This window comes from Panthera pardus, unplaced genomic scaffold (assembly GCF_024362965.1).
Source record: "Panthera pardus isolate Hobbes unplaced genomic scaffold, ASM2436296v1 HiC_scaffold_11, whole genome shotgun sequence".
In the NCBI taxonomy this organism is placed as follows: domain Eukaryota; kingdom Metazoa; phylum Chordata; class Mammalia; order Carnivora; family Felidae; genus Panthera; species Panthera pardus.
The window spans coordinates 7,127,990-7,146,993 of NW_026526666.1; the positions used below are offsets into that span (position 1 = coordinate 7,127,990).

At 46.4% G+C, this 19,004-nt stretch overlaps 1 protein-coding gene across 1 annotated transcript in view; it reads right to left on the reverse strand.

Moving 5' to 3' along the window:
* Positions 1–1,782: 1,782 nt before the first annotated feature.
* Positions 1,783–19,004, reverse strand: part of CD101 (CD101 molecule) — a 40,379-nt gene continuing 23,157 nt past the window's right edge. The window contains exons 6-9 of the mRNA XM_019457980.2: positions 18,177–18,581; positions 15,685–16,095; positions 11,012–11,407; positions 1,783–2,663 (exon numbers count right to left, since the gene is read on the reverse strand). Of these exons, the coding sequence (XP_019313525.2) occupies positions 2,434–2,663; positions 11,012–11,407; positions 15,685–16,095; positions 18,177–18,581 (1,442 nt within the window). The 3' untranslated portion in view covers positions 1,783–2,433. The remainder of the gene's footprint in view (positions 2,664–11,011; positions 11,408–15,684; positions 16,096–18,176; positions 18,582–19,004) is intronic.

Consider the following 19,004-nt stretch of genomic DNA (forward strand, 5'->3'; position numbering starts at 1 on the left):
GGCAAACGGGAGTGGCTGTATTCGCACAAATCGTATTTTAAAAAACAGGTGGTGGGCAGCATTTGGCCTGTGGGCCATAGGTGGCCAACTCCTGAGACAGAGGGTTGTTCTGTTACCAAAGAGGGTTTGAAACACAAGATGCTGACGGGAAAACCAGGTGCTGACATAGAACGGAAAAGTTGAAATCAATGAACAAAAGTACAATTCTGTACTAAGTTTTAGACAGGAAAATGGAACAAGTACATAATTGGAAAAAGAAGAGGTTTCATGTAAAATGTCTCCTGAGTTAGGTGAAAAATTTTATTCAGTTCAAGAAAAGAGAAAAGATGACTTTGGGGCTTGGTTGCCTGAAAATTCCCCATGGGCCAAATGGAGCCGTGTGGCTTCTCTGGACATCTAACGTGCTGTATGAAAGCAGAGCATCCAGAAGATGCAAGGTGACGACCCCAGGGGATGGGGCGGGTCACCACTAGATCCCTCACCCCCATCTCTGCCAGACACTAGGAGGTGCTCACTGGGAAATAATCGTTCCCGTGCTCTGCGCCGGGTGGTGCGGTTGGACATTTGAGTGTCTGCTCTGTGCAATGTCTGAGCCGGATTCAAACGTGAAAAAGTGCTGAGCTCCAAGCTTCTGAAAGGCGGGGCCCAGCTGAGGACAGAGGAAGAGAGATAAGGGGAAAGAGTAGCCCAGGCAGGGGACAGTACTAGAGTCTGCTGGGATTATCTGACAGGGCTCAATTCTGTTCTTTCTCTTCAAAATACCAATTAAACTCCAGGTTTCTGCTGGGGGCGGGGGGTGGGCAGGGGGCATCACACTTTCTAAGGAGTCATAACCTTAGCTTTGTTTTCTGAAAAATATGCCACCCTACCTGAGAGACAAGAGACAGATGTGTTGACACATTTAAGGAAACACTTGTAGTATTTCAAATGAGCCGATAAAGGGAGAGAAACGTAAGGAACCCATAGGCTACAGTGGGAGTTCTCAGAGCCCCGGTAATCCTCTGGCAAGGGAACTAATTATGTTTGCAGAAGACGTGTGTGCTTGATAAAATAATTAAAAATAAATTGCTCTCCTTGGACATGCAAATCGCCAAGTGTTAAAGCAACCCCATTGGTCACATAGATAATAAATAGATGCGTTTTCTCAAGTCTGTTAGGTGGCACTGATTGATTTCCAATTCTGGCTCCGATAGGGCCTGAGCAGCTTTTGAAACAAAGATGAGGAGACCTCAGGCCCAGTGGGAACAGTTATCATATCCTGGGGCCTGTTGTTAAAAGCTGTAAGCCATGACACTCCCCAACCCCAGCCCTCCTGACCTTTCCTGGCTGAGAACTGGGGACTCTGAGGAACCAGACTTGACCCAGTGATCCCCCTGGGCTCCCAGCCCCTGCTGGAGAAGGAGGGGACAGGGGCCCTGTTACTCCTCCTCCCCCAAAGAACTATCACAACACTCTGTGCTACTACCCAGTGCTGTCAGGTCAAAGAAAATAAGGCATTGGCTAAAAGCCAGGACCCAGATGGATCTTTTGGTGTGGGGAGGAAGGGGAGATATGAGGCCTTGGGGTTGACTGTCGTTAAAAAAAAAAAAAAAAAAAAAAAAAAAAGGTTTTCCTAATGGCCTAATAGTCTTATAGAGAAAAGAAGAAAAGGAGATGAGAGGTGAGGTGAGGAGAAAGAAAGAAAGACGAAAGAAAGAAAGAAAGAAAGAAAGAAAGAAAGAAAGAAAGAAAACAGAGAAAGCGAGGAAGGGAAGGAGGGAGGAAGAAAGAGGAAGCAGAAACTCAGACTACAAAATGCTTTATAATTTCTTCAAAGAACCCATCAATATTAATTAGGTAACGTCTACGCAGAGATTGTCCTTGAGTAGCATTTACAGATGGGATGGGGGCAAGACAGGATTTCTGCATTGAAGGAAGTCACATCCACATTGGGAAGTAGATCTGATGTCAATGAAGGGCATATTCCCAATTCCTTTTTGCCTTGCTGACATCAGGCCCCTTCCCACACCTCTTATTTGGGGGCAAAAGATTACCTAGAGCCAGTGTGACTGGACCACTCGGAATGCTTTCCTGGGAATCAGTGACATAGGGAGGAGAAAGCAGAGGGCAGCCTCACCCTGGGCTTCGCCATAGGATCGCAACTAATACCCAAGAGGCTGTGTGAGGGAGGTTCTCTCCTTACAGAAGGGGACCCTGAACCTCTGTGAGGTGCGGCAAATGAAACACAGGGTAAATCATCTAGCTCCTGGGAGAAGGCAAGGGGTAGATGACTTAACACACAAAGAAATCACATACACATTCCCTCTGATTCCTAGGTAACTTGCCCAAGGACACACACACCAAGAAGGACACAATCAGGATTCATTCACACCAATGCTCAGTCCAATTCCAGAGCCCACACTTTTCCATAGGGCTGCAGACGGCTCTCGGGATTCAATGGTCTTCCTCTTCCCTCCAGGTGGTTACCCAGTCTCCAGCCCGTTTCAAATCCACCCAGAGAGTCTTTTCTTTCAGCGCGTTTAGCTTCAGTGCCCGCAACCTCCTGGCTTTGTGGTACAAGCAGACGAGGGAAATGAGCAGAAGGATAAACAGAATGCAGGGGCAGGTGAATAGGAAATAGAGTAAAGGTGTTGATGAGCAGATCCTGGAGGGAAATGTGGGCTCTGCAATGAAAAGAACAATAAAGAAGATAATTAGTCTCCAGCTTACCTGCACTAATCAATGATAAACACTTGGGGGATTTATTGTTACAGGGAAATATATGTAAAAATAGTGGGGCCAAGTAGTGGTGGGCCCTTTAAATCGTATGTGGGCAGAGGAGTCCAGAATAGGGCTCTTCCAGCCTAGCTGCCCTCACCCAGCATGTCCCAACCACTGGGCGGGGGGGTTCCAATGACCTACTTAAAACCAACAGCCGCGAAGAAAAATAAAACAAAAAAAGAAAACCTCTCCTTTAATCTTCTATCCTCAGAAAAGATATCTATAATTCAACCCTCGTTCTCAGCTCTGTTGCTGGTCCTGAATTTTTAACTGAGTTATTCCCACGGCTGCTGCTTAAGTGTGCGTACTCACATGGGCACGCACGCGGCACACACACGTGCACGTGTGCACACTCACACAGTGGGCTGTTTTTACACAACAGCAACTACAGTGAGAAGCTCGGTCCGGACTCTCCTGTTGGGATCCCCCCACCCAGGCACCCTCCGTTTGGCTCCCCTCCTGTGTTGCCCTCACTGTTGCCTCCATCACACACGCTCTCTGCATCCTAAACCTCTGGGTCCTCCTGACCCAGCTCAGACAACACTTCCTCTCCTGGGTCCTCTACCTGCCTCGGGCACAGTCCTCTCCAATGCTCCTCTCACATACCCCCTGGTATAGACCACTTTTGTTCCTCCTTATCCATCTCCTTCATTCCACCACAGTTGAGTACGACTGATAGCCACTGATAGCGTCATTGGTTTCTGTGTCCCCTGCTATGCCCGGCACTTGCCTGACAACGTTGGCTGATCTGAATCGAACCGGACTGACTGCAACCACCTGGGCAAAGGCTACTATATAAAGGCAAGCTAAAGCACATGATCTTCCAGCAACTGCAGTCCGTGGCGGGGGCGGGGGGTGGGGGGCACTGTCAGCGCACAGACACGCCAGGCATGCACAAGCAGTCCCAAAGTGGCTCCTGGCCACACGGCCAGAGAGGCAAAGGGACAGGGCTGCAAACCCCATAGGTTCCAGGACGCAGTGCCTAACAGCCTCCATGCACAAAGGCACATGCTTAGAGAGACACCAACCACTAAATGTAGTCTTCCGACGACATTTGTTTATGACAGGATATTTGAACTTGGGGCTTTTTGGAAAACTCTGATGCTAATAGTAGCTGTGCTTTTATTGCAAAATTGTAATGACATAAGCAAGTTCTTCTTCAGAGGTTAAGTTACAGGATTCATGGGATTATAGACTCTTAGAGATGTAAACGGCTTTGGAGGTCATTTCCACCAACCTCTACCGCAAGAATCCCATTTTTGGCATTGTTGATGCATTTGCACCTTGAAGAACGTCTCTTTGCTGGAAGTCAAGAAAGAGCCTTAAACATTTGTCCGGCTCCTGCCTTGTGAACTCCTGAAGGACAGGGCCCATGTCTTATGCATCTTTTAATCTTGTACAGCACTTTGTCCATAGGTCATCGATGGAAACCGATGGATGAATCAATTGCGTGAGTGCATTGCACACACAGAAACCCAGGGGTGGCTGTCGTCCTGTTACACAGAGTAAAGACCATCACTGAACATGAGGCTAGCTCTGAACAGGACTTGACGAGCTGAAGGAGTTTGCAGCTGGATTTTCCCTGGTCTCATGTACATTCTTCGTCCTCAAGTTGGTTTGGTTTTTGAAAGGGTGGACAATGATAAAGCTAGACTTTTAATTCATATCACCCTCTCTCTCTCTCTATCCTATCTGACCCCTCTCTCCAAGGCCCTGCTTGACTACAATAAATCTCCCCAGGTCTTATCTTAATATATCTGAAGGCATGTGGGTAGGAAGGAGGTAGAAATGGCAGTGCTGAAAGAGACCGGAGCTGTAGAAAACAGCGGAGAAGAGCACTGGCCTTGACACTTCACGCTACTCGTACTCACAGTAGCGACTGAGTACCTCTTCCATCTCGAAGGGAGCCAGGTTCACATTCTGGCTCTTCCACATACTGTTATTGACGTTGGACCAGTTACTTACCCTCAATAACGCTTAGTTTCCTCATCGATCAAGTGGGGATAATAATTTCTAGAGTCGTGATAAGATAATGAAGTATTTAACAGAGCGCTCAGCACATCTGTTGAGTCAGCAAGGAATAACTATCAGTACGCTGGTAGGAAAATCACAGGCAATGCTGTCCCAAGAGACCGGGTAGAAAACGGGGCTCGACCAGCTGGTTCCCCACACAGGCACCACAAGCTTGGCCACGTTCTGCAGGCCCAGTCTCTCCCTCAAGTCTCTGGTCCCTCCGTCTCCATGGCTGGGTGACGTTCCACTGAGAGTCGAATGATTACGTAGGAGACTCTGACTTCCCTTCCCTATCATGGGAGGCAGAGAATTGGGAAGTGAGAGTCCACCTCTGTGTCACCGTTGCTAGGACGGTGGTGCGATACTGAAGAGATTTGCACCAGCACGCAGAAGGTGAGAAGAAATCCGGTACTTGGCTTTTTTTCTTTTTCCCCTGAGACTCTAACCTTCAGCGTGAAGGGACTGCCAGAGGGTTTGGGTATCTTAATGGGGAGGAGACTGCTCTGTGTGGAGCAATCTGCCATCAAAGGATAGCACAGGCACTCTTCACAGTGCCGAGTTGGCCAACAGCTAGCAACTGTCAGCTCCAATGCTTCTAAATTACCTCTCCTGGGAGGGCAGGGTTTGCTCTGGATCCCACAATCACCAGTCCCCACCATCTGCCTCTCACCCATATCTGGATTAGAATTAGCGACATCCCAAACCATTAAGGTTTGGCATTTTGAATCAATCCGAGTAAGTGCCCGATGCTCGAAGTACAAGGTCTGCAAGACAGAGCCAAAAGCGTAATGAGAACACTTCATCATGAGGCTTGGTTGATAACTTGCTCCCACCCACAGCCAAATACACCACGAGGAGCATTCCTTTTCCATATTACCTCAGAAGTACTGACTTCAGCAGAGGACAGATACCGGAGAGCGAGGGGGCTACCAATTCTGCCCCCACCCCAACCCAAATTCAGCAACGGACCATGCCAAGTGTGGCTATGGGAGAGAGTTGGCTCCCGCCAAGAAATGAAAGTAGGGTTCGGGAACCCAATACAAGCGCATCCCAGAATGAATGGTGCCTGACAGTATCCTGTTTCATCCCAACTGAAGACTCGCTTGCTCATTCTTTCATGAAGCACTTACTGAGTACTACGTGCCAGACTTTGTGGGAGGCACCAGGGTAGCATAGAAAAATGTTATGGTCTCTCCAGAAACTTCAGTGTGGTAGGGGCACATATCTCCTTTGAAGGGTCACTTTCTAAGTATATCCTTACCCACCTAGAAGCTGGGGAAGAGTAACAAATACATACAATGACAAGTAATCCAGTCCCCAGAAAGCCTTATAATCTTGCCCATTAATTAATTACAGAGAATTCTCTAGAATAAGACATTTATGTCTGGGGTCTGAGGGTGAGGTAGGAAGACTAAGGTATCTCTAGCCCCTCCCTTGGCTTAGTCATAGGTAAGGAAGTCAGATGGAAAAGCAAATGCCAGGTCCATTCCATTCCCCCAGGGAGATGCGTCTTAACTTTTCTGTCTCCACTTGAGCCACGGCGCTCCACAGATTTATTAGGTAGTCCTAAACTAACCCACCCTGAAATTGCCACAGGGAGGTGGCAGAAAACCATCTGAGAAGTGGAGAGTTGGTAGCATGTTAGTCCCTGAGAAGGTAGCGGATAAGTTGGGAGGTGAAGGATTAGTAGGTGTTGACCAAAGGTGGCATGGAGGAGCACTGCAGTCAGCAGGTGGTATAGCGTCATCATCTTCCTCTCCGCGGCCTCTTTCCCCTCTAGAATTTTTTAAAGTGCTCAAGTCCCTACCAGCTCCAAACCAAAACAGAACAAAGTAAAACTTCACTGACACCTCTTGCCACTTATCTTCTCTCTTACCTTTACATCAAAGCTCTTGAAAGTGTAATCTATATTTGATGTGTCCACTCTTTCACTGTGGTCTGCCTTTTCTCATTACTTCTCTGCAATTGCCCTGCAGTGTGAAATCCCATGGACACTTGCCCGTTCTTATCTTAATTGACCTCTTTACGATAGTTGAGTTTGTTGGCTTTCCCTTCCCTTTTGCTGTGCTCTCTGCTTTTGGTTTCTAGGATACCACCAAACCCTGGTTCTCCTCCTACCTCTTGGCTACTCTTTTCGTTCCCCTTCAGTCTCCTCTTCTGTACTTCCCTGATCAATAGTATCTCAGGGATGCATCGTTGGACACCATTATTGGCTATGAGTTGATGCCTACTAATCTACAGCTCTGGCAAAGATCTCTCTTGGAAATCCCCATGTCTATTGGGTAGAACTCTCTGGATAACTCACACATACTCCACACATCAATTCCAGCTCAACTTATTCAAAATTGAACTAATTTCTCCATCAGACCTTATATTACCTCATTTAGTGAATGTCCCCACTAACCACCCATGCTAGAAACTTCTTATTCATCCTTGATTCTCCCCTTCTGCCCATTCACCCTCCACATGCACCTAATCAGTCTCTAAATCCTGAAGATGCTGCTGCCTAACACTGACTGCCTGCTTTTCTCTCATCCCTCATTAAAGCACTGCCTTAATTTGGACCTTCATCTTGTCTCACCTGGGTTCCTACTATCAATTTCAAATAGTGCTCTCTGCTCTGTGTCTGCCTCCCTTCCAACTCATCTTTAACAGGGCTCCCAGTGGGAGCTTCCTAAAATGCAAATCTCATGATGTCACTCCCCTGATTGAACTTCGCTGACACTCCATAAGGTTCATGACTCAGTTCACCTTCCTTAGCTACATATGTGGGATGAGTTTGAGATCCATACCCTCCCATCTCACTAGCTGCCTCTCTTACCCTTGCGCCACAGTTTTTTTTTAAATAATTTTTTAATGTTTATTTATTTTTGAGAGAGAGATGAGTGGAGAGAGAGAGTGTCAGAGCATGAGTTGGGGAGGGGCAGAGAGAGAAGGAGACACAGCATCTGAAACAGGCTCCAGGCTCTGAGCTGTCAGCACAGAGCCCAATGAAAGGCTCGAGCCCATGAACCAGGAGATCACGACCCGAGCCAAAGTCGGACACTTAAACTAACTGAGCCGCCCAGGTGCCCCTGCCCTTGCACCACAGTTTTTATGATCATCTTGCCTAGCCTTTCCTTTCCCTAAAATATGTCCTCTTCCTTTTCATAGGCCCCATACTCTGGGGAGTTTCCCAGATCTCCTCCCCACCCAGCCCTTCACCCCAGCCCTGCCTCTGCTCCTTGTGCAGCACCCTAAAACTATTTCTTTGATGACACCTACCATTTTGGACTTTACTTCCCCAACAGAATCTGAACTCTTTGGGGGATGCCTGGGTGGCTCAGTTGGTTAAACATCCGACTCCTGGTTTCAGCTCAGGTCATGATCTCACGGTTCGGGAGTTTGAGCCCCACATCAGGGTCTGTGCTGACAGCACAGAGCCTGCTTGGGATTCTCTGTCTCCTCCTTCTCTGCCTCCTTCCCCCACTCTCTCTCTCTCTCAAAAAATAAACATTAAAAAAAAAGGAAAAAGAATCTGAGCTCTTTGGGAACAGACTCTGTAATACATGTTTTTGTGATCTCAGAAGCTCACATGGTTATTTATTGAACAACTTAAAATATTTTGTCATGGGGCGCCTGGGTGGCTCAGTAGGTTAAGCATCAGACTTCAGCTCTGGTCATGATCTCGCAGTTCGTGGGTTCAAGCCCTTTGTTGGCCTCTATGCTGACAGCCTAGAGCCTGCTTCGGATTCTGTGTCCCCTTCTCTGTCTGCCCCTCTCCCACTGTCTCTCTCTCTCCCTCTCTCTCAAAAACAAATAAACATTAAAAATAATAAAAGGAGTAAGAGGTATATATTAAAAATATTTTGCATATATATAGATATAGATAGATATAGATAGATATAGTATATACGTGTGTGTGTGTGTGTGTGTGTGTGTGTGTTGTCTGTGTGTGTGTATAGCATGTTTGGAGGCATAAGAGGAAAGAGAGTTAACATTTCTTGAGCACTTACAATATCCATGGACTATGCTAGCTACTTTACACACATTTGTATTACGATCCTCATTTTATGAGTAAAGCTGAGGCTCACAGTGGTTAAGGAACCAGGGTATGATTTCACAGCTCATAGGTGGCAGGGGGCTGTGATCCAAGCCTAGGCTTGTCTGATTCCAAACCCTGGGATTTTGCATCCCACACCCCCCCCCCCCACCACTGCCTCCCCAACTACCAGGAAAGAACAGCCAGGTAGAGGAAGCAAAATGCTGTAAGCAAGGATTTACTTGGGAACCCCCACTGTGTCTATAACAAAAACCCTCAGCTTATCATGGCACAGGTTTTCAAGCTTCTTCAACTGTAAAGAATACAAAGACCTCCCAACTTTTAATGTTTTCTTTCCAGAGTTTATCTTCTAAAAACCTTACACCTGACTTGTAAGGATTCTACAAAGATTAACTATATATATATATATATATATATATATATATATATATATAGTTAATTTATATATTGCTGTGTAGGATCCCATGTCTCTCAGAGGAGATGTGCTTTTTCATCACAGAATATATATTTATTACAGTTATTATCTATTTATTCTGCCACAAAAAGTGCTGATTCTACAGAGCCTAGGGGTTCCAGGGAGAAAACATGTATGGAATGTGCTCAGGTTGTGGGACTTCCCGTAATTGTTGGAATAGAAGAAAAATATCTTCTGGACACTGGGGAGAAAACTTCTGCTGAAGAACACTTGGGGGAGGAGGATGCTGGAGCCCTAGGGAGCAAGTCAGAGAACTCTGACTTTTGCTCTAGAAACCTGGCTGGGGCGGGGACACAACTGTCCCTATTTTGGAGAAGTTGCCACCTATTCCCAGCACCGCTTTTTGCCCCCAGAGAGTGTCACCAAAGCTAGCTGGTGTTTCAGGAATGTTACCTAGAATTGATCCTTTTTACTCTTGCTGGTGTGGGGCACCAAGGTCACAGCTATGCATCTCCGGTGTCCCCTTCCCACTATTAAGTTCAGCGCACCTCTCGCCTTTTCCCTAAACCCCACCAGGAAGGAGCCGCTCAGGGGCATCTGGGTGGCTCAGTCGGTTAAGCATCCAACTTTGGTTCAGGTCATGATCATGTGGGTTTGTGAGTTCAAGCCCCTCATCCAGCTCTGTGCTGACAGCTCAGAGCCTGGAGCCTGTGTCAGATTCTGTGTCTCCCTCTCTCTCTGCCCCTCTCCCACTCTCTCCCTCTCCCTCCCTCTCTCTCTCTCTCTCTCTCTCTCTCAAAAATAAATAAACATTAAAACAATTTACATAAAAAGGGAAAGAAAGAAAGAAAGAAAGAAAGAAAGAAAGAAAGAAAGAAGCAGCTCAGAGATGAGCTGGCCATATTAGCCAGCACACTGATCACCAGGGAAGATTTATGGGTCTGGTTGGAGAAATTTTTGCTTTCATTAACAAATGCTTAATGAATGCCTACTACATGCTTGGCACTGTACTGGCTGGAAGGTTGCCCTCTTCTCCTTCACAGCCTCTTGCTCCACACCCCTCCTCAAGCTGTGCACTAGCTGAGTAGGTTGGCCTTCCCACGTGGACAATGGTCACTCTTGGGCCAAGGTCTTTAAGTAGCTGCCTTCCTCGCTGGACCCCATAAGCAAGCTCCACAGGGTGTACTTCCTTCTCTGATGCCTTTCAAGCTGCAGTCACGTGAGGCCCACCCACCACATGACTATCGTTCTCAAAGCCCTGCTGATTTGTTGACCTATCGAGAGAGAAGAACATGGCACTTACTCATTAAGAAAAGTTTCACTTTGGTTTGGAGGTGGGGAGCATGTAGAGGCAGTTGACTGCAGTGAGACCAAATGAAACATCCCATCACCAGGCCCCTATCCCTCATTCCAACTCCCTCTGCAGATCCGAGCATTCTGAGACTGGAGAACCAGGCAAGGGGTAAAGATGTCCGCTTCGAACATAATTTTGTTATTGAAAGGGATACGATGTGGATGGCTTTTTTAGTTCGGGAGGAGAAGGGGCGGGGGAAGCAGGTCAGATGCCCCTGACATTTCCGTGTCTGTGCCCGAAAACTTGCGTAGACCTCATCTGTCCAAATGAGAACTAGCAATCACTATTGACAGAAACTGCAAAGTCACTTTCTTTAGGGAATCTGTAAACTGCGTTCAGCAAAACGTAACTGGGAGGGAAACACAAGACGGGGTGGGGGACAAAGATTCTCCTGACCAGGGGCCGGGGCAGATTAACCCCTACTTACCTGAAGGCAGCACCGTGAGCACCACATGCTGGGACTCATCTGATGCTCGGTTGACCCACGTGCCAGGGGTACCATGTGGCTCCCACTCTGTCACCTTGCACCAGTACAAACCAGCATCCTCCATTCTGACCCGATGAAGCTTCAGGACAAAGTCTGTAGGGGATGAGCGGTAACAGTACAGATGCCCCCCGAGCCCCTCGTCACCATACTCCAGCAAGCCATCATGCCGAAGGTGTACCAGCATTTGCCTTCCTGAATGCTCCCCGTTGCGCAACCACATCACAGAGTACAGAGAAGCCGAGCTGCCAGAACTCTCCAGGCTGCAGCGGATGGCCACCTCCGTGTGCTCGGTAGCATTTTCTGTCCAGTACACTTTGGAGACGCGTACCTTGCTTCCTAGGAAATAAAATGGCAATAAGTTAGAGAAGAATCCAGATTTTTAGATTGGGTACCCCCTCTGAAAGATCTAGTTCTCACTGAGGAGATGCCATCTTAAACTCTTTAGATAACCAGGTCTCTCATCTTTAACGTTTTCCCTTGACCCCTGTCCTTCTTCAACGTGTGCTAGAACATTCTGTGCGATGAATCAAACCAGCCATTTCCCTTCAGCCCTACCTCTTGTCTGCTGAAGGCCTGCCTCTGAAGCCACCAGCTTCAGTGGGTGCTCTGCTCTGCTGTTTTACCTCTCCCTGGCCAACTCTTTCTTCTTCTGCCAAGATGGACCATCCAAAACTTCTGGCTCTTCCCTCAAGTCATTACTGCACCACTGCCCCTCATTCTTGGCAAATTACCTTCCTCCCATATACCCAGATATCATCTCAGTCCAAGATGCAGGGAAAGAGGAGGCTATCTGAGAGACTGAACATTTTTATACAAGTGTTAGAATACCACTCAAGGAAAGACGAATTAAATTACTGGATTAGACTAAGTCTTAAACAGATTTTGACCTTTACTTCTTTTTTTTTTTTTTTTTTTTTTTTTTCCTTCTGCCCTCTCTCATTTATTATTATTGGAGGGGAATAAGAACATTTAACAGGAGATTTACCCCCTTAGTAAAATTTTAAGTATACAATACAGTGTTGATAACTACAGATTCTATGCTATACAATATATTTCTAGGGCTTATTCATTTTGTGCAGTTGAAACTTTGCATGCTTTGACTTTACTACTTCCCTATTTCACTTGCCCTCCGTCCCCAGTTTTTTTTTTTTTTTTTTTTTTAATATATGAAATTTACTGTCAAATTGGTTTCCATACAACACCCAGTGCTCATCCCAAAAGGTGCCCTCCTCAATACCCATCACCCACCCTGCCCTCCCTCCCACCCTGCCCTCCCTCCCACCCCCCATCAACCCTCAGTTTGTTCTCAGTTTTTAACAGTCTCTTATGCTTTGGCTCTCTCCCACTCTAACCTCTTTTTTTTTTTTTTCCTTCCCCTCCCCCATGGGTTTCTGTTACGTTTCTCAGGATCCACATAAGAGTGAAACCATATGGTATCTGTCTTTCTCTGTATGGCTTATTTCACTTAGCATCACACTCTCCAGTTCCATCCATGTTGCTACAAAAGGCCATATTTCATTTTTTCTCATTGCCACGTAGTATTCCATTGTGTATATAAACCACAATTTCTTTATCCATTCATCAGTTGATGGACATTTAGGCTCTTTCCATAATTTGGCTATTGTTGAGAGTGCCGCTATAAACATTGGGGTACAGGTGCCCCTATGCATCAGTACTCCTGTATCCCTTGGATAAATTCCTAGCAGTGCTATTGCTGGGTCATAGGGTAGGTCTATTTTTAATTTTCTGAGGAACCTCCACACTGCTTTCCAGAGCGGCTGCACCAATTTGCATTCCCACCAACAGTGCAAGAGGGTTCCTGTTTCTCCACATCCTCTCCAGCATCTACAGTCTCCTGATTTCTTCATTTTGGCCACTCTGACTGGCGTGAGGTGGTATCTGAGTGTGGTTTTGATTTGTATTTCCCTGATAAGGAGCGACGTTGAACATCTTTTCATGTGCCTGTTGGCCATCCGGATGTCTTCTTTAGAGAAGTGTCTATTCATGTTTTCTGCCCATTTCTTCACTGGGTTATTTGTTTTTCGGGTGTGGAGTTTGATGAGCACTTTATAGATTTTGGATACTAGCCCTTTGTCCGATGTTTGACCTTTACTTCTTAAAAATTTTCTCCTGGGGTGCCTGGGTGACTCAGTTGGTTAAGCATCTGGCTCTTAATTTTGGTTCAGGTCATATCTCATGGTTCGTGAGTTCGAGCCCCATGTCAGTCTCCGTGCTCATGGAGCCTGCTTGGGATTCTTTCTCTCTCCCTCTCTGTCTCTCTCTCTGTCTCTCTCTGTCTCTCTCTGCCCCTCCCCTGCCTCGCAAAATAAATAAATAAACTTAAGAAAAATTTTCCCCTCCTAACCTGCTGGTGAGAACTTCAAATGAAGACCAGAGCAGTTACTAACAAAGTAAACTATAGTATACGCTAAATTTTCAACTCTACTACAAACACATTTATTGATCAATCTTAAAAAATTTTTTTTGAATGTTTATTTATTTTTGAGAGACACAGAGGGACAGAGCATGAGTGGGGCAGAGAGAGAGGGAAACACAGAATCTGAAGCAGGCTCCAGGCTCCGAGCTGTCAGCATAGAGCCCGACTCGGGGCTCCAACTCATGGACCATGAGATCATGACCTGAAACAAAGTTGGAAACTCAACCAACTGAGTCGCCCAGGCGTCCCATATCTTCCTCTAAAAGGATAACTTTGTCTGATCCTGGATTTTTGTTGTTGTTGCCATATTTACTCTCTCCCTCCATTCATGGCAAAGTATGTGAAATATTAGTTTATCTGATTCTGTCTCTGCTTCCTCATCTCAAATTCCTCCCTACTTTAATGCAAACACCTTCTAATTCTATCCCATGCTCTGGCCAAGATCATTAGTATGGGCCTGATTTCCCAGCTCAAGACACTCTAGTTTTGTTGTCCGCTCTGTGGGTTTTATCACCGAAGTCCATTTTCTTCTTGAAATTCTCTCTTCTTTTGATTTCAGAGAACGTGTCTTTCCTGCAGTTCTGACCACTCCTTCTCAGTATCTCTCCCTGGGGCCTCTTAACTCACTCCCTGCCCTGGGGTACACAGCTGGCCACCCCCAGCCAGCCACACCTAACCCACAGATATGTTTTGTTTGACTCCCACAGTCTTTTTTAAAAATTTGGATTAGCTGTGTATAGTCTCCACCAAGAGATATCACCAAAAAAGATTTTAGGCGTTTCTTGATGTACTAAAAGATTGGGCAACACTGAGCCCACATTTCCGGATGGGAAGGGTTTGCTAGCTTGAGCCAAGGAGCGGCTGCCTCCTTAAAGGCTGTGCAAACACTGTCAAGATTTGGCTTAGGCAACTGGGAGAAAGGGCTGCCAGCCACACAGATGGAGAATGCAGAAGTTTGCACGGGTCTTGTGGGATGGCAAGAATGATAATGAGGTTTGGGACGTGCTGCGTGTGAGGGTCTCAGGGGCATCCAAGCAGAAATGTACAACAGGCAGTTGGGAAGAAAGAGCCGGAGCTCAAGAGATCGGAGCGAAGTGTAAAGACTTTGCGCTATTTCATCGAAGGTGGTAGTTGAAACCAACACAGTATTTGAGAAGTTCTGGAGAGAGCAGAGAATAATGAGACAAAGGGGCCCAGGATCTGTCCCTGAGGAGCACCCACATTTACCAGGGAGAAGAAGGGCCTGAAGAACACAGAGAAGGGGAACCAGAGCAGCAAGAAAAGAGAGCCTTATGCTCCACTACTGTTTGGCTCCACTGCCCCCCCTACAGACCGTAAGCTCCTTAAGGCAAGAGCTGTGCCTTATTTCTCTTTGTATCTCTAACTGTCTAATACATAGTAACGTTTATTATAATCTTATTTGTGGGTGTACCATTGAATGCAATTTTAAGCACCAAACCAGACTAACTTCTTTGCATTGTGCTGTTGGATCTCAGCCAGTTCCCGAACCCTAGCCGTGACATCTGTCTCATTTTAATCAACACTGGAGGTGACCAAACCGATACCAAGAGATCTAACCAACCCTGCCCACACTTCAACCGCAGCGCTCTTAGACCAGCGCATGTGGATGGAACTTCTATTACAGTTTTAAAGCTCTCCTGAGGAAGAGGAGACTCCCTCAGTAAGCATTCCGGCAGTTAACTACTCTTATTTGCCGTATGTTTAGGCAGCCAAATGTTGAAAAGCAATTTCTCCACACATCCCCATAGAGTTGTACAGTTTCTGTTCACAGTGGGAGAAATATGCTTCGTATTACTCTCTCTTTGCCAAATTACAGTAGAGCCCCACTGGAATGACACAGCTTGTTATTACAGAGATCTAGAGATACAATACCCTGGGTAGCTGCATAGAGCAGGCTGCCAGGCTGATAGGCAAACCAATCAAAGGGATCTTGTTCCCATCCAGACTCCTCAAAACCTCAGATTGACTCACCTTACGTGACTCCCACGTCCTCTGCTGGGCCACCAGGTCCTGCATTCATTGTGTAGGTGGCCACTATCCCTATGGCCCTGGGTCACCTTTCTACCTTCAACATAATCACTCCATTGAAGAGCTGCCCAAGAGAAGAAGGCCATCCTATAGAAAGCCGTTGTGAGAATACACTCATGAGGTTTACCTGTGGGCCTGAGTTTCAATTCTGTCAGACCTGACTTCTTTTCTCCAAGCTTGTGCCAAGTGCCGTTTCTGGACAAGAACCATTCTTCCACAGCACAGTGGTATCTGCCCTGATCGCTGTCTTCCACATTCAGAATCTGTAGCTGAAACAAGTCCTGGGAAACTTTCTTGGGGTGGAATTTTTGTCTTCTCAGTAGGGAGTGAAATTCATCCCCATATTTTACAACATTGGTTTGGTCCATTTCCAGGATCCTCAGCCAGGTTGCATTCATGGAAATGGGAGAGAAGTACCAAATAACGGCTAACTGGAGGTCTCCAGTGGACTGGGACAAGATGCTACATTCTATGTTGGTGTTGGAGTTGATGAAGATCTCTTGGACTTGACTGGTTGAGTTCACTCTTAGCTTGCTCTCTAAATGAAAAGAATGGTGACAGTTACTTTTGTTTGTTACTTTGTTTTGTTTGTTACTTTGCTAGAAAATAGAATTTTAAGGCAGAAGGGACATTAGAGGCCAACTGGGACAATGTCTCCTCCATCCACTGGATGGGGGAATTTCCTCCCCAGCAGCCCCACTCACTGCCCATTGAGCCTCTGAACAGTTCCCCAACTGACAAACCAGTCCATTCCATCTTTGGACATCTCTGCCACTAGAGAATTCTTTCTGATATCAAGTTGAATCTTACCACTCCATACCTTCCAGCCACTGGTCCTGGTTCTACCCTTACCTGGATGAGTGGGATGGGAACATGGGGTGGGAGGAAGTGTCATACAGGAAACTAATCTCTTCCACATGATAATGCCTCATTATTGAAGCTTAGACATCTTCTCTTCTGCAGCATTTCATAAATCAAAGTGAGAGAAAGTGCCCCTATTAATGCTTTGTCTGTGTGCTCACTCTCCAGAGTACCCCCTGATTCACAGTTTGCCAAACGCCCTTGTTGGTATCTGCCCTTGAACTCAGGTAAACAAAAGCAAGTTGTACGTGGGGCTATTAACATTATATGTTTCTTTGCAGCCAGTCAACTGTAAGAATCTCATACAGATACATAGTCAACTACCCTTTTATTCCAGCAGCTTTTCTGCTCCGTCGGGAAGATGAATGCTAAAACCTGCCTTCCAAACCTTATTCTAACCTCTTGCTGACATCACTGATTCTGCTTTTGTAACTGCTTCTTGAAGTTGCCAGTAGATCCCTTTATTCTTCCTTCAACAAACATTTATTAAGCACACACTGTGTTCTCTGACAGACTATTCCCCACTCTGTGGCTACCTCCCTTCCGTGGGTTCACAGTCTAGAGGGAGACACTAGTACAGTCACAGAGGCTTAGGATTACAAGACTGTGTCACCCAAGAGTGACAGAGGTATGCAGAAGTCAGAGCACAGGGCACGACTACCTAACTCAAATATGGGAGTGTGGAGAGGCTTTCTGGAGAAGAGACCTCTAACCTAAGTCTTAAGGGTTAATAGGAATTAGTCTGATGGAGAAGAGGCTAAAGCGTTCCACACAAAACACATGACTTGAACAAAGACTGAAAGAGGGAGAGAACATAGAGTATTTGAGGGCCTGCAACGAGCTCAGTGTGGCTGGAGCTCAAATTCAAGATGGAAAGTAGAAGATGAGTCAATCGACAAGGAGATCATTACTAGTACAAAAGATGTCACTCAGCAGCAGAGAGAATGACCACTACCATGTCTGAGCATCCACTCCACGCATCGGCACTGTACTAGGCACATTATCTGTGTGTCACCACCTTTAACGTGCGCATCTTTAAAGAGCAACTTATGGATGAAGTACCTAGACTTGGATGGATTGTGTGACTTGTCCACAGCTATGCTGCTGTCTGGTGCCTGTCAGATTGAAATGACTTCAAAGGCTCTTGAACACTCTGCCTTAAAAGAATGCAAGCCATGAAAGAAGATGCATGACCCAGCAGAACTTTGCCCAGGTTGTGTCATACTTTTTACCTCTGTTCTTTTACCAGCTGACAAGGTAAATTATATTTGACTATAATCATATCCTCTCTCTTATACATTCACGTGGTAAAACAAGAGGATAAATGTATTCTAATGGAATTTACGTTATCCATACCACTAATGGAGACATTCCAAACATTTAATGACCCATGAGGCATGGGCAGTGACCAATCCAAAAGAATGCCTCCCCCAGCTCTAGGAGCTGGCCTTAGAGGCCCCCTGTTGTGCCACATGGTACCTTGCAGGTGCTGGGAACTTATGGGAAGGGGGGAAGGGGCATGGAGCCACAGTTATTATTAGTCAGTGTGGAAGTCTGTCAATGTTTTAACAATCAGTATGGCCATCCCATGCACGTTAACTCAATGTCAGCCTGGATATTGGTTCTCTGTGGTGCTAACTTATACAGTAAGAACATGGGGAGAAGGTATTTTATGTTTTAATTCTACAAACTTATCCAACATGGGAGAAATGTGTTGGCTTGTTTTTAAAGCATGGATTAATTTCAGGTGGTGTTTACCTGGCAAAGTGATGGCTATCATCAGCGAGTGAGAGACGGCAGAAGCCCTCGGGGGGCCGCTCGTGTCTGGGGAATTTCTGGCGTAAACTTCTACTTGACACCGATAAACTCCTGCTTCTTCCTCCGTGGCATCGTGGATTAGGAGTTGAGAGTAAAATGAGGACTGCAAAAGCTTTGTCTTCTTTTGGAACTGAGATAGGAAATCCCCCCACTCAATAGTGCCGTTCCAGGCGATTCGCACAAGCAGATAAAAGACCCGAGATCTTGCTGGCTGGAACTGCCACGTCACAGTGAGTGGCACCCTGAGGTGGGAGAAGTCAGCCTCCACTATGCAGGACAGGCCAAAGGTGTTGGTTAATGTCACTTGGGGTTGACGGCTCATCAGCTTAACCTGTAAACTCGACTCTGTGGGCAGAAATAGATGGGAAACGGGATTTCTAATATGCTTATCAAATCAAAGCCTTCCTATTCACCTATTCACACAGAGCCATGCATTTGTACATCGGGAGAATCAAATATTTGGAGGTAAAAGTTGACTCACAGTACAGCCTGTCCTGAAATCTGTCCTCAGATTTCCAAAGCTGACCCTCTTCTGAGAGTGTTCTCAGTAGTGACAACAAACAGGCAGTGTCTCTCCAGCCCGCTGCTTAGACAGCTGCTACGGAGTGGGTGGAGCACTCCCCAGCCCAGTGGCTGGCCTCCTTCCCTTATTTCCACTCACAGGCTCAGTGTCACTGTTGGGAACATGCTAGAAGACTCTGCAACACAGGGCCACAGCTGTCAAAAGCCCAAATGTATGAGGCTCAGCTCCACTGGCCATGTGTCCTC